At 39.2% G+C, this 15,447-nt stretch overlaps 1 protein-coding gene across 4 annotated transcripts in view; it reads left to right on the top strand.

Moving 5' to 3' along the window:
* Positions 1-15,447, top strand: part of usp10 (ubiquitin specific peptidase 10) — a 30,307-nt gene extending 14,860 nt beyond the window's left edge. For 3 of the 4 annotated variants that reach the window (XM_037756224.1, XM_037756216.1, XM_037756209.1), the window contains 10 exons: positions 2,418-2,509; positions 3,426-3,535; positions 3,625-3,683; positions 3,770-3,873; positions 4,300-4,399; positions 5,654-5,834; positions 8,891-9,056; positions 9,813-9,957; positions 10,561-10,626; positions 12,371-12,558. In XM_037756224.1, coding sequence (XP_037612152.1) covers positions 2,418-2,509; positions 3,426-3,535; positions 3,625-3,683; positions 3,770-3,873; positions 4,300-4,399; positions 5,654-5,834; positions 8,891-9,056; positions 9,813-9,957; positions 10,561-10,626; positions 12,371-12,558 — 1,211 coding nt within the window. Of the gene's footprint in view, positions 1-2,417; positions 2,510-3,425; positions 3,536-3,624; positions 3,684-3,769; positions 3,874-4,299; positions 4,400-5,653; positions 5,835-8,890; positions 9,057-9,812; positions 9,958-10,560; positions 10,627-12,370 lie in introns of all 4 variants that reach the window. The other variant, XM_037756201.1, reaches the window with a different exon arrangement.

Below are 15,447 nucleotides of genomic sequence, written 5' to 3'. Positions count from 1 at the left end.
TGTTTTGCTGCAAGAGACATGTATGTTGCTGCTAAATTCTCTCCCTCTCCACTTGGTGGCAATGTTGAGGCAATTGTACTGTTCCTACTGTGTTCCTATGTGAGTTTAAGGTTTTAAACATTTGATGTTTTAGAAGAGTAGAAGTAATATGTGACTTAACGTCATATTCTGTTGCTGATTTGCCTATATCATATATATATATTATTAACTGCTCAAATTGCTCAATAACACCCTTGCCAAAGAGGGAGATGTAATAGACATGTTGCTCTCATGTTCAAGAAGTTCAAGAAATGAACACTAGATGGAGGTGCTACATCCAGAATAGCTGTCAGTTATTAAGTCATTGGTCTTATTTGTGTAACCCACTGTATCTCAGTAATAACACTATTATAAGTAAGCTTTGCAAGGCTTCACCTTGTGAACACAGGAGTGTTCTTCAAACAAAGCTGTAGCACAGTTGGATGGTTTCTTTTTCTCTGATTTTGTAAGAATTATTTTATCATCCTGTAGAGTACACCTATGTGTCCCCATAAGTGCAATATTTAAAGAGGGACATACAGTATGTATGCAAAAGTATTGTCATTTCAATTGTGGTGAGGTGGTTGTTGGACCATTATTTCAGGGTGCAGGATAGATACCATATGTTATATAGTTCACTTTGCATTAATGAATTGCCAAAGTTTTCCTTTTTAGCTGCAATTTGGATAGAATTTGGCAATTCAGATGTTGAACTCCGAGAGAGAGAGATATCAAACCCCGTTTCTGTATCTTAGGGACATAATACCCCAACAAAATCACAACAAACTGGCACCCAGAGAGTAAGTCTGCAGCTTCAACATTCATTCAAGTGAAACGGTATCATTTCAGCCAAAAGAGGAGAAAAGGATTTCTGGAAACATCCGATTGATCAGTTCAGACTATAAAACAAACAGAGGCCAAACAATTGTGGTTTGGCTCTTGTGTGGAGAAGGATCAGTTGGAGGGAAAACACATACAATCACAGTTTAGTGTGATCTGAGAACTTGTCAACAGATACAGGATATACAAGTATTTTGCGGTGGCACGTCATTCTGAACTGTTTTTTTGTCCTCATCTCTTAAAAGTAATGTGCAATATTTGAAATTATGCTGCATGTATTTACACGTTTGGGTTGCTGTACAGTTGTTCTCTCAGAAGGGTGTGGAAATTTACCAGAGACCTCATTTGTGTCTATCTACCCAAACACTTTGGTGCAAAGTTTCAGCACACTGCCTCCCTACTAAGGTGCCGGCCCGTATTGGGTGTAATTTGATATGCAAATCATTCGTTTTACTGTAACAGTGTGTTCCCTTTTAGGCATGCTTATGGCTGTATTTTTATCTGCAGAACATGATTTTCTTATACAGCAATCAGTCAATTCCAGATATTTTAAAACACTAGAACTGCTGGATTTACATATATTGAAAAGCACCAGTGGGTCACATTGACCCTCTAGACTAATTGTTTTTTTCTGTGGGAGGATGGTGCAACATAGTGAGACCATAGGCCACAGGTCACTTATAGGCAGTCTGCGTCCGAACCCAGACGCCGTACTACCCGGACCTATAACTGATACATTATTGAGAATTATTCAATCTTGATGGAGCGTTTTTATTTTAACCGGTGCAGATTTCTAGCCTTTACGGTACTGGTTTAGCGGCCCAGTAAACTCACAGACCAATTGCATGCATTGTAAATCATCCCACGTTAATGGCGATTATTAAAAGCGGCAATGTGAAGTGTGCACAAATCACAAACACAAGCACAAATCTTTTGACATAACGCAAGTTAGATATTATGATGTTCCAGACCCTTGCTTGACGAAATCTTTTCTAACTGGACCTCTTTGACTGTAATCTGTAATGCGATTACAGGAAGATAGAAATTTGTCCCCACTGTTTCTAATAATGTGCTTTAAGCAGTTTTTATTTGAATGTGTTCATTTGATGGTGTTTGGTCTGCTCCACTGTTAAGCTACATACATTTACAAAAGAGAAAGGGTGTACAAGATGTAAAAAGTTTGAACATACGAATGCTCTGTATTGTCTAATATGTATATGTCATTAGATGCATTAGTTTTAAATCAGTTGTGTAAAACTATGTCCACGTTACCATGGGAGCTGTGTGACTGAATGGCAGTCTCCCTTCCTAGGCGTGGTACAGTGAGTTCTTGCTCTATTCAGACAGTCTCTTGTGCTGTTGTCACAAGAGGCAAGAATAGAAGAAGGAACATTTTTTTTGTGAAAATGAAATTTTACTTCTTGTGATTCAGGAATGATCTGCTATTATATTCATGGTGTTAATGACTGAAAGTATGCGTTCACAAAATAATGCTGATATGGGTTTTCATAGTTTGTTGGCTACCTGTTTAAGAACAATGTGTCTGTTTGAATCCCCAGAACTTATTGAGAATGTGAAGTTGATACATAAACCAGTGTCTTTGCAGCCGAGAGGACTGATCAACAAGGGAAACTGGTGCTATATCAACGCTGTATCCTTTCACTCTGCTTTTTGCTGCTACTGCAATGTTTTGTTTTTTTTAACCCTTCACCACCGTGTTTACACATGTACAGTATATGTTTGGCTGTAGGGAATATTACTAGCTCTTATATTGGTGCTAAGCCAAATGAAACAAAGGACAAATGGTGTCAAGTGAGCAAGCTGGTATGTGTTCCTTAAATACTGAGCCATTGTGAAATGTAGTTGTTTGTCTTTGGCTAACACTTGCTGAGGAGGGAGTTTCAGCTCTGCAAATACAGTTTTCTTTTAAAGGTCCAATGTGTAGGATTTTGGGGATCTATTAGCAGAAATAGAATATAATAATCATAACTATGTTTTCATTAGTGTATAATCACCTGAAACTATGAATCGAGAGCCTTTTGCGTTTTTAAGTTCCCTGAAGGCCACCGTAGTAACGTGCGGTAAAGTGAGCCGCAGAGTGTGAAACCGTGGTAACGGCAGCCGCTGTCTGACTTCTGTTGCTCCTAAATTAGTGGTGTTATGGTAAGGATGGCCTTTGAGTGAGGCAAACATCATTACCACGGTTTTTACCTTTTTGGCTCACGTTATCGCAGTCTTGGAAAGGGAGGAGTGAGTGGAGGACTATTCAGTTGGTTGCTATCTGCAACCACACCACTAGATGCTGCCAAATCCTACACACTGCACCTTTAGCTCAAAACATGTTATCAATGACTAACCACGTGTTTTATGGAGATTAGTTTGATTCAGAATTTCAGTTTGATTGGAAAAAACAACTAAAAATCCTACTTTTACGAGCTACAAAACACCAGGGGATCATCAAATTAGAACATATTCATCCATTGGTATCACATTATAGATATTACAGCAGCTTGGTGTCATATAACTCTTCCTACATGCTGTTTTCCTCCCTGACTCTGAACACTCAGACCCTGCAAGCTCTGATTGCGTGCCCTCCCATGTATCACATGTTGAAGTCCATTCCTCTGCATAATGAAACGCAGAGACCATGTACCTCCACACCCATGATGGACAACTTGTAAGTAGCGTTTCTGCAAATTGAAATCAAATTGCTGAAATATGTTTTTCTCAGAGACATCACCATCGTGTATTTGTTGTCTCTGACAGTGTAAGGCTGGTGAATGAGTTCAACAACATGCCTGTGCCATCTAAAGCCAAACAGCAAGGTAAGACGTTAGACATCACATCCAAAGACATTTGGTATAATTTTCTGCCAGCATCACTGACGTATGGTTTGTAACTGTGCTCACAGCTGTTGGTGATAAGGTCATGAAAGACATTCGGCCCGGTGTACCGTTTGAACCGACCTACATTTATAGACTCCTCACTCTCATCAAGTCAAGTCTCTCTGAGAAGGTAAACTATGCTGCCCCTGGATCAAATACGTATTCACTATAAAGCAATGCATCCAGGTGTTTGTTTAATGATCACACTCTTTAAATACACGTCCTCTGGAACATACAGTGCTTGAAGAGAATGTCCTTGTTTTGAATTTGACAACTAACTGAATAAAGGCAGTTCATGCACTACAAATGCTGAGTCAATTCTGATTCAGTTTTAATGAATGTAATTGTATAAACACTGATTGAGAGGGTTATCTTTTGATATTTAATGAGGCTTACGCTAACCCTGTCTTTCTTGTAAAACCTGCTTCTCAGTCTGTTTAGCTCAATGAATGACTGTTTGCACATTCATTCGTGCATACCAGTGTTTTATTTGACAGTAAGCATTCCTGGTAGAGTGTTTTTAATTGGCGCTGATTTCCTGGTGCTCCACTCGCAGGGTCGACAAGAGGATGCAGAGGAGTATCTTGGCTTCACTCTCAACGGACTTCATGAGGAGATGCTGGCTTTGAAAAAGCTTATCTCGCCTCAGGAAGAGAGTAAGCATCTTTTTATCACTTCCATAACAAAACCATATCACAAGGAACATAAGATCATTACAGTTATTGTTTGATTTAATTCATTTTTGCACATCGTTGCTCTTCTGTGTTTAAGATAAAGATGAATTGCATCACTTTCTGCATGATCAAAAAAGTTTGTGAAGTTGCTACTTATTGTTTTTCAGTGAAATAAGAAATTAAGATCTCACCGACCAGCTCAGCAACATGAACACCAATGTATTATTTACTGACGTGATAAAGATGCCATTGCAGTTGAACAAACTTAACATTTCACAACAGTTTCTCGATCTACAATAAATATGCGCTCCACCACACCAATCCAAATTTCAGCTTTAATGCATAGTTCACAAGTTTTAAAATGAAACTTCTATCATCATCTGGTCATCATAGTATCAGTTAAAGTGCTATTGAATTGACTCTTTAAGTGCCGCCCTTCGAACGCAGACTGGCCATCTATGCATCGGCCAGCTCTAACCAGGGTCCGACAACTATACGGCTCTGCTCCATGCAATCGTTACAGATGTTCTTCATTTTCAGGCTGGTTTTGTGGATTTCCAGCTAGTCATGGTTAAACGTTGTATAACGGTGATACTCGTTACCCGGAGAGGTTGGAAGGAGATACAGTATACGTTTCTAAAACGTTACATTTTGACATAAAAACCTGTGGAGCAGAGTACATCATTAACTAGCGTTAGCACTATGCTACGGTAGCTACTGAAGGTGTACTGATATGAAGTATACACATGATGCTTTTTCTTTGTAATGATTGTAACAGTGAATAATGACCTACCCGGCTTTACAGGAACAGTGTTGTTCCTTAAGTTCATTGTCCTCTGTCTCGATCACCAGGTGATGGTGATTCACTTTTACACTGTGATCAGTAGGCTTTAGCTTAAACTGTTCTTGCTGCTGAATCAGTTTGACATCCTAATATATCCTCCAAATGCATATTGTAGACCCTTCTGTCTGTTTCTCTCTGAAATTGCTTTTTTGTTTTCCCAAAGATTAGCTAGATATTTATGCAAGGAGTGCAGTTAGTGACAGTGTGGGCTCCATGCAGGTCTGCTCTGAGGAGCAGCGGGGGCGGCTATTAGCGAAGGCTACATTTCCTGCAACTTGTAAACTGACATGGGATTCAGGAGAGGAGTTCGTTTAACTTACTTCAAGGCCGTTTGATGTACTTTGATCATTTGACCTCTAAAGTATTTTCTTTCTTTCATGTTTTTTGAACAGAAGCTCCCACACCCAACGGGCCAGAGTCTCAGCCAGGTGTGGAGGAAGATGTTGCTGATAAGGAGGAAGAAGGTAGTGAGGACGAGTGGGAGCAAGTTGGCCCCAGAAACAAGACTTCCATCACTCGCCAAGCTGACTTTGTCCGCACACCCATCACTGACATATTTGGTGGGCACATCAGGTATGTTGACAGATCGCTGTGAAATTGTTTTAGAAATACATTTTTATGTGAAGTGGAAAAAATGAGCCCTAAGATCATTTTGATGGCTGGAGAACTTGTGGACTGTTTTCTGTGTATTTAATTTTGCTCTCAAGTTCACAACGTGCTCCATGATGCTGCAAGTTAGATTTCCCAGTACAGTCAGTAGTATCAGTATGCCGCACCTTTCTCCTGTAAGAGAAGTGGTTAAAGGCTTTGCTCTAAAACTACATTACCTCAGAATATGTTTAATAACTGTTGCCGGTCTGGTCCGGTGTACACATTTGCGAGTTTGATTTTATGCAAAGAGGCTGAACCGTCATTTGTCATTATGACACATTCAGGCAAATTAATAAGTAGCCGACATCAGCAGCCTGTGCCGACGGCATCACGGCGCTAAATCCAACCTGTATTGCATTAGTTTTATAACCGGCTCTTCATAGGTTTATAAACGGACTAACGGAGCCACTAGTGTTTGACAGGCCGTGCGCAAGTTACTGTCACGCCGAGGCCAGCAGCATGAAGGAGACGAGAGACGAAATTTCAATAGAGGTGGGAGGGGAGATGAGCACGTTGTGTTTTACTAGAAAGTTCCTGTGTTTTTTGGAGAGGCGAAACTAAAACTGCGCCAATGTGGCAACATTATGGATTTGAAGCCGACGAAAGAGGAGAGTCGAAAGACATAAACGTGGCAACACATTCATTGGGCTCTCTGTCTCATTATGTTCCACTCAGGAGCGGCTGCTGAGTCAAGTGAAACAACTAGTGGTAAAATTCGCTGTACCAGTCCGGTGTTTGGCTGCATATCAAACTGGTTTCAAAAAATGTTACACGGGCCCAACCCTACACAGTTTCACAAAACGTCTAGCATTTGCATGATAAATGGGTTGTGATTAACAGAGCTACATACATTTACAGAAGAGAAATGGGTCAGTTTAAAACCGTGGTGGTTCCGGTGTAAAGTGAGCTCAGTAATCAGCCTGCCAGTGATTGGCTTGTTCTGATAATGCAATGTGTTTTTGTAAAGCAATAGTTGAATTATTTTCATGTAAGTACAGATACATGCTATGTAAATGCAGGGGGAATGATGCACAAGTTTGAACTAGGGCTGTCAATCAGTTAGAATATTTAATGGCAATTAATTGCATGATTGTACATAGTTAATCACAAATTAAGCGCACATTTTCTATCTATTCAAAATGTACCTTAAAGGGAGATTTCTCAAGTATTTAATACACTTATCAACATGGGAGTGGGCAAATATGCTTGCTTTATGCAAATGTATGTATATATTTATTACTGGAAATCAATGAACAAAACAATGACAAATATTGTCCAGAAACCCTCACAGGTACTGTAACATGGCAAACTGCAGCCCAACAGGCAACAACAGCTGTCAGTGTGCTGACGTGACTATGACTTGCCCCAAACTGCATGTGATTATCATAAAGTGGGCATGTCTGTAAAGGGGAGACACTTGGGTACCCATAGAACCCATTTACATTCACCTATCTTGAGTTACCTTTGACAGCCCTAGTTTGAACATACTAATGCAGTGTTTGTATTGTCTAATATGTATATGTCATATATCAGTTGTGTAAAACTGTCCACGTTACCATGGGAGCTGTGTGACTGAATGGCAGTCTCCCTTCCTAGGCGTGGTACAGCAAGTTCTCTCTCTTCTCTATTCAGACAGTCTCTTGTGCTGTTGTCACAAGAGGCAAGAATAGAAGAAGGAACATTTGTTTTGTGAAAATGAAAATGTACATCTTGTGATTCAGGAGTGATCTGTTAATATTGCTAATACTGCTAATAATATTAATCACCATATCACAGTGTTGAAGACTGAAAGTATGCGCTCACAAAATAATACCACCATGAGTTTTGTTTGAGTTGTTTAATTTTCTTTGTGTATAGAAATGTCACAGAGCTTTATCCTCTTTTTTTATGGCTTCTGTTCCCAGTTAATACACCAACTTTTGGAGATAATTGTCATCTTCATCTGTGCACCATTTAACGGTTACACAGCTTCTGACTAAACGTTTTTGACCATCACAAATCAGTCTGCCACCGGCCAGCTCCAGCTTTTGTCCCACTAGCACCACAGTCCTTCAGAATAACAGCCACTGTGGGCCGATGGTGGTCAGAAGTCTCGACAGCGAGACGTGGGGCACACATTCACAAACAAAGGCCTTAACTTTCAGACAAATTGGAAAGAACCTGTGCGGGTGTAGCCCGCCTAAATAATATGTTCTATGAGGTTCTGGTCTGGCACGGTCTTGGTCTTCACTGGTCGCCCAGTGTCTTTAAGGATTATTTTCTCAGAAATGGTTGCAACCAGAGAGAAATGGAATAGAGGAGTATATGTTTACAGAGTGCGGTGTGTACGCCCTCTGAGCTTGGCTATAACCCTTTGGCTTTTCACGCACTAGTCGGAGTATTTGTTTTGTGAATCACTGTTACAACTTGAAAATTATTTTTCCAATTAAAGTGTTTTTAGCAGAAGCATTCGACCATCAGGAGAAGCCAGGATATTGGATTTAGATTTTTTTCCTTTTAAATCATCTGGGTCAGATGGTGTAATCAGGATATGCTTAGATTAATTAATAAAGGTTCGTTGATGATCAACAGAATCCTTTTTTCCCAGTATTGCAAAAATGTATTAACCCGTAGATTTAGCGAAAAAGTAATTCTCTCCATACTTTGAATATTAGTCTCAATATCTATCCAATCAGTCTTTTTTGGAGGTTCGATCTGTAACCATTTTCGCTTTGCAGTTTTCTTGCTGTCTGCTAACAATATCTTTAATAAATAATTGTCCTTCACCAATAAGTGAGCTGCAATATTGCCCAAATACATTATAACTAGTGCTACTTCACAAATTTAAGGATTGTAAAATTCAACATTTGTTGCAAAACCTTGTTCACACTGAGCAATGCAAGTTATGGAAATAGGTAATTATTTTGGTAATGAGTTATTTCAAACGATAATTTCTTGCATCTGCTAATAAGTAACCTGGTGTTTTGTTTCTTTGTCAGATCGGTGGTGTATCAACAAAACTCTAAAGAGTCGGCCACTCTGCAGCCTTTCTTCACCCTGCAGCTGGACATCCAGTCAGAGAAGATCCGCACTGTCCAGGAGGCTCTAGAAACCTTGGTGGCACGAGAGTCAGTCCAGGGCTACACCACTAAAACCAAGCAGGAGGTATGAATAAAGTACACATGTTTTAGTCCGTTATTTAGTGTCACTTGTTATTAATTTACAACAACAAAAATGTAAGCGTCATTTTGTGTTTTTCAGAGTTATTTTATTTGGGAGTGTGCAGAAATATTTATAATGTTCAAATTGATTTCTGACATGATTTATTGCCATAGAAATATTTCTAATCTTGACATGTGCCTTGATGGTTTGACATATACTGTAGATGAAGAGTGGTGTTGGCAACACATGGTAAAAGGCATAAATCTTCATAGAAACTATGAATTTTCCTCACAAATGTTCTAATTATTTCCACAAGAGTACACAAGACCTCACAACTAGTGAAGAAAACACTTGTCTGAAAATGGTTTAGTGAGTGAACATTAAGTTGTGAACATTAAGTTGGAACAACTGGTGCAGGGAACATTTGCGTTGCAGCTCTATAATGGGCATCTTTGTTTTTTTTTTTCTAACAGATAAACCCATTGTTTTGGTCTTTGTCTTTTCAGAGATAGTTAAACTTTGGTCTACAGCCAAGCTCTTGTCTTTTGTACGTTTTAAAAGCCCCAAAACAAAGTGATTCATGAGTCACTACTTTGAAGGGATAAGCAGGCTGTCGTGCTTCCAACAAAATCTTACCGCTTGTTCTGTACTTGTTTTGTTCTCATTCCTGTTTTGTTTAGAACAAGTTTATAGGATTTTATCCCTCACAGAACCTTCTCTGACTGCACGTCTTTCTCTTCTTTTTGTCTTTGTTTTCAGATTGAGATCAGTCGGAGGGTGACTCTGGAAGAGTTGCCTCCTGTGTTGGTGCTCCATCTCAAGAGATTTGTTTTTGAAAAGACTGGAGGTTGTCAGAAACTCACCAAGAACATTGATTACCCCGTCGACCTGGAGATCAGCAAAGGTATGGACCTATGATACTCTACTGAGCACACCAGGCCTTTAACTTGACCTATGGACTCTTGGTGCACACATTACACTGTTAAACACTAAGTTCATGAACAGTGCTCAGTGCTTTTTATATAGAAGTACATGTTCCAATTTACCTGCAAGGACCAAAGACATATAACCTGTTGGATCACTTTACTGTATCTTCATTATCGTAGTTGGGACTCGTCAAAGTTTTTATGATTGTGAACATGTATTTACATGCAGCAGGCAATCTTGTTAATGAAAGCAACCATTTATATGTTTTTGTTAAGTTGATGTCAACTAATCGTGACATAACTTTAACCTCGATGAGTTGGCAAAATTAAACTCAAGTGTCATATTCAAAAAGACAGAGTGACTTGTCTCTCCTCAAGGGGAACAATCTGCTCATTTGTGACTCATGAAAATGACACACCATTACGCACTGATTGAATCAGGTTGCAAAATCATTATCCTGGCTGTAGACATCCTTGGAGGGATCGGGTGCAACACATTCTGTATTTAATTATAATTTAAGCAATGCTTTACAACTTCTAGGTCTAATCAGTGGATTTTCCTAACTATGATCACTTTTCAGATCTCCTGTCCGCTGGAGTGCGGAGCAAAGTTGTGAAAGGCCAAAGAACTTACCGGCTCTTTGCAGGTGTGTTTTTGTTTTGTTGTTTATGAACTTTCAGTCACATTGTTAATCTGCTTCAAGGGAGGTTGTAACTTTGTCGTTTTTGTAACATATTGTCACTGTGGGTATTGTTAATCCACCAGATGTGGCCCAAAATAACTGATGCCAAGGGTATTTAAAGGTCTCATATTGTAGAAATTTCCATGTCTTTTTTGATTATATAAAGCAGGTCTAAGTGCTATATAAATACTGTGAACGTATCAAAACGGTCAATCCACGGAGAAATGCAGACAGTCCGTATTCAGAAACTGTGCCTGTTTTTAAACGAGTCGTCTGGGTTTCTGTAAGTTTGTGATGTCACAACTATACAGTCACCTGTAGGTGAAGTGCTGCTAAACTGTGTAATTGACACACCCAGTGAGTCCCCGGCTACAGTGACACTGTAAAGACGCCGACAGCGCAAATCAAGGAGGGTTAAAATAGGAGATGTCACGGCTTCATATTGAGTCATATCATTGGGGTACACATGTGCAGTAAAATCTGGTCTGCACTTGCTGAACATACCACTAGCTGGCGCACAATCATAAAATATGTATAATAATAATAATATATATATATATATATAACGATGATTGATTTGTTTCATTGAGTTGTCAATAGTAGCCTACTTTATGGGTTATACTGCGCATACGTCATACCCCATAGCTCAAGATCGTGTCCTAGCCTTTTAAAGCCAGGGTCTTAAAGAGAGGCACTAAAACAGAGCATCTCAGACAGAGGGTGAATACAGGTACATATGGCAAGCCCTTTTAACATTTAATAGCTAGACTGGATATTCGTTACAGATATCTGCAACTTCATTTTGCCTAGTCAAAACTTTTATTCAAGATATCTGTAATTCTATTTTGACTAGTACAATTCAAACTACTTTTGGCATTCATGTGTATGGGGTTTCTCATTACAGATATCTACAATTCAGTTGCAGATATCTGCAATGTGAATTATTGATTTCAACTGCAACTGAATTCTGACTAGTTGTAATTCCAGTTTCATATATCTACAATTTAATTCTGACTAGTCAGAATGTAATTTAGACTAGTCAAAATGCCGATGTAGATATCTCTAATGTTAATTCCAGATAGTCAAGCTTAGCTATTAAATGTTAATAACGGTTTGCCATAAGTACATTCAGACAGACGGTATTCGAAAAATGTGTTTTTTGAACTTTAAAGTATGTAAACACTGTCTAGTAGAAACCTACTTTAAAGATCGGCTCTCCCTCTCTGTGTTGAACCTGAATACATCTGGTTGACAGTCGTTTCATTTGACATCAGGAAATACTTTGGGATCATAACCAATGATTTAAACGTTTTTGGAATAAGTTTTTGGTTTCCAGGAAATAGTTCATCCAGCTGGAGTTAAAGCTCTTTGTAATTAATCATTAAATCATCAATTTAGATCTACTTATTTTAGTTCCACGATTGAAATCTATGAGCTTTTTAAAACTTTATGAGACGTTGAGAAAGCAAAAATATTACAAGCAAATGAGCGACACCCAGTTAGCACTTGTTTTCATGTGTGATGAGACCTGTAGTCACGAGTGAACTGAGCTACATTGCACATTGTGGGTTAAACAGCTCATAGTAAAACAAAAACAAAAAACTACTTACGCAGCAGTGCCCCACTTTGAAGTAATGGATGAGTAATAACTTTTAAATAATGTCCAACATTCCTCTGTCTTTTTTCCCCACCCCTGTCTCTTAACCAGTTGTCTATCACCATGGGAACAGCGCGACAGGCGGTCATTACACCACGGATGTCTTCCACATTGGTCTTAACGGCTGGCTGCGCATTGACGACCAGGCAGTGAAGGTCATCAACCAGTACCAGGTGGTGAAGCAGACTGCAGAGCGCACCGCCTACCTGCTGTACTACCGCCGCGTCGACCTGCTGTAGACACACACGCACACACACACACACACACACACACACATCCCAACACACACACACGCAAGAATACCCGAATATATTCACAAACGCACACAGAACATACATGCTCCAAATGCACTCGTTGACAGGACAGTACATCGACACAAACACACATAAAACTAACGAACAGGAACACTGCCCAACTTGTTCTCTTGCAAGATTTTCCTCTTCTTCCCTCCTGTCCCCGCTTTCCTGAGAACCAGCTTTTCCAACACCTTTTTCCTTGTCTCTTTTTTCTTTTTGGAGGAAGAGAACTAAGCCGCATTCACAAAGATTTCCCTGTGACTGCTCTCTTCTCTGTGCACCACTGCTGTTTTTGTTTTGTCCTTTTTTTGTTTTTACTTTTAAAGCAGCGAGGAAAGGACTGTTGAATAGATGGAGATGGGGTCGGGGGTCACATGTTAGGACCTGAGACGCACCTCTGACTGAGCCCACAGCTCGGCTCGGATAGCAAACAGTGGACTCACACACAGGAAGAACTATCTACCACAGGCTGCAAGTGGACCGCTGGGGTAATTCCTCTTGTTGGAATTACCTTTTTTAAGGAAATGAGCTAGAAAATATCAGTGTTTGCCTTTTAGTAAAAGGAGAACTGTTGGCCTAATGAGTTTGCAGCAGTTTAAAAGCCTATTTTGAATTTGCCCTACTGCATTGAAAAGGCCCAGCACCAGCATTATCATGAGTCTCTCCTCCCAAGGCCAGATTGTCTTCTTTGCCACCAACACAAACTCCTCCTCCTCCATTTCCTCACTTTTATGATGCTTTTAAATCTAGGTACAACTTGAGCCATCAACAACAGGGAGAAAAAAAAAAGATAGGTGGGACATTGAGAGCTGCACAGCTTCCTTGTTTGAGAGATCCTTGTTATGGTATCTGGGTTTAGATTTAGAAAGACTATCTAAAAAAAATATTAATGCGCTTTAGAGTTTAATAACAAGCTTCTGTGCACAAAGTATAAACTGATTGATGATTAAAATATGACAGGCAAATGCATATTTTGCAACTATTTAGATTAAAATGTAAAAAAAAAAAAAGAATATAAAATCTAACTGACTGAAAACTTGTTTGGGTCCTAAAGGACTGCGCTAGTTTTTAGACTCAGTTATTGCACTGGAGAGATGGCAACCAATCAAGACAGTCCACTGCAAAACCTGCCCTTGTTTACTTTGTACATTTCCTTCTCTATCCATTCTTTATTTTGTCTTTACTCGTCTAAAGGTTCCACCTGTGTATAGGTGGCTTATCAGTGTAGTTTTGAGCCACACCACCCCTCTTACCCCCCAACTCAGCAGAAAGCGGGGGCTGCCTTAGGTTCAACGTGTGATGTTTTTTCCACTCAGTGTACAAGTCTAACCCTAATCAGGCGCCAACAGCAAGTCTAATGTCTGTGCAGAGTTAGGGGAATGTACCTGACACCTATGTATTTACTCTTTTGTGGCTCAGCGTTTCCTCCTAGTCGAGGGAAACTGAGTGTTGAGGGGAAGTGGGACTACATCTATGCTAAGCTCTGCATAAAAAAACCCCGGACATGTGCACAAAAGGAGATAGCGTTTGCTTTTGTTGAAGATATTGATTTTTTTTTTTTTTTTGATCATTCATTGATTGTGATGATTTTTGTTTTGAGTTACTAAAAGATGTTAGTTTTTTTTGTCATTGATCATTTATTGGATGTCCCCATGCTCTCGCTCCCTTCAGAAAAAAATATGCTTGCATTTGAATTGGTGTTTGAAAAGAAATTACACAGGCTAAAGCACAACAATGAATAAAATTGAACTAGTTCTTTGCTTGATATTTATTTCCATTTTTGTCATTTTCTCTTTTCATAATTAATTTTTTTTTCCCGTCTCAAAACCCATTTCATTGCAACCACCAGTGTCAGAATTTCAGTATTAACACTTTAAAAATGTGATCAGCTCAAGTATTTCTACACAATTTAGGCTTGTGTACTTTGACTTTTATCCACAAAAGTCCTCCTTTTTGTCTCACACAGTTGATTAAAACAAAGAACACAGGTGAGACGGTGGTTGTCCCACATTTTCCTGCTTCATTTCAAAGACATGATGCAGTGTAAAAACGTTTTCCTGTATTTTAATAAGTATTTAACTTAATTTAACGCTTCCCTTACTCTACTTCATTGTAACAAAGACTGATCAGGTTCAATCTTTCAATTTGAAATGAAATTTAAGTCCGATATTCTCCAATATTGCATAATTTTGCATTAGATTTAAATGATTTTTTAGCTTCTATGTCATCTAACATCATTATGTGGTGCATAGTCTCAATTGACTCTTTCTTCTGGGTTTCAAAGTCAGAAACCTTTCCCCAAGTAAACCAAAGGACAACATTAATATAGGCCCTGCTGCCTTTCCTTCAATATAGATTCAAACTTTATTTTGCCTTCTCCATCCGAGGTCTTGCTGCCACGCTCACGACTCATTCCACACAGGAAACGAAGGCACGCCGTTCACACGGTCGATCCATCATCTAACTTTAATGATAGTTCAGTTGTGCTGCTGGCTCTGTAGTCAAATCTGCACAAATTGTGACATTGTTGATTTGCATATTTTCTTTCCCCTTTTTTGAAGAATGTTTGGGAGTTGGGACTTTGAACGGACACCTTGAGCTTTCTGTTGTACAGTTTTATCTCAGTCTCTCATGGCTGGTCAGGAAATGTGCTGGTGAAATGCTTCAATAATGTCTCTCTTTTCAGTATGTGCTCCTAACACTATTGTCTGCTGGGGAAATTGTTGGGATATTGACCTTAAACAAAAAAAAAAAATCTATACTGTCTTTTAATTTTAAGCCTCCAGCATTCTATTTTGTTAATTGTTCAAATAAAGGATTGTGCAAAAAGCA

This window comes from Sebastes umbrosus, chromosome 2 (genome assembly GCF_015220745.1).
Source record: "Sebastes umbrosus isolate fSebUmb1 chromosome 2, fSebUmb1.pri, whole genome shotgun sequence".
Taxonomy (NCBI): Eukaryota; Metazoa; Chordata; class Actinopteri; order Perciformes; family Sebastidae; genus Sebastes; species Sebastes umbrosus.
Note: the sequence above shows the minus strand (reverse complement) of the source record. Positions and strands in the feature narration are given on the sequence as shown.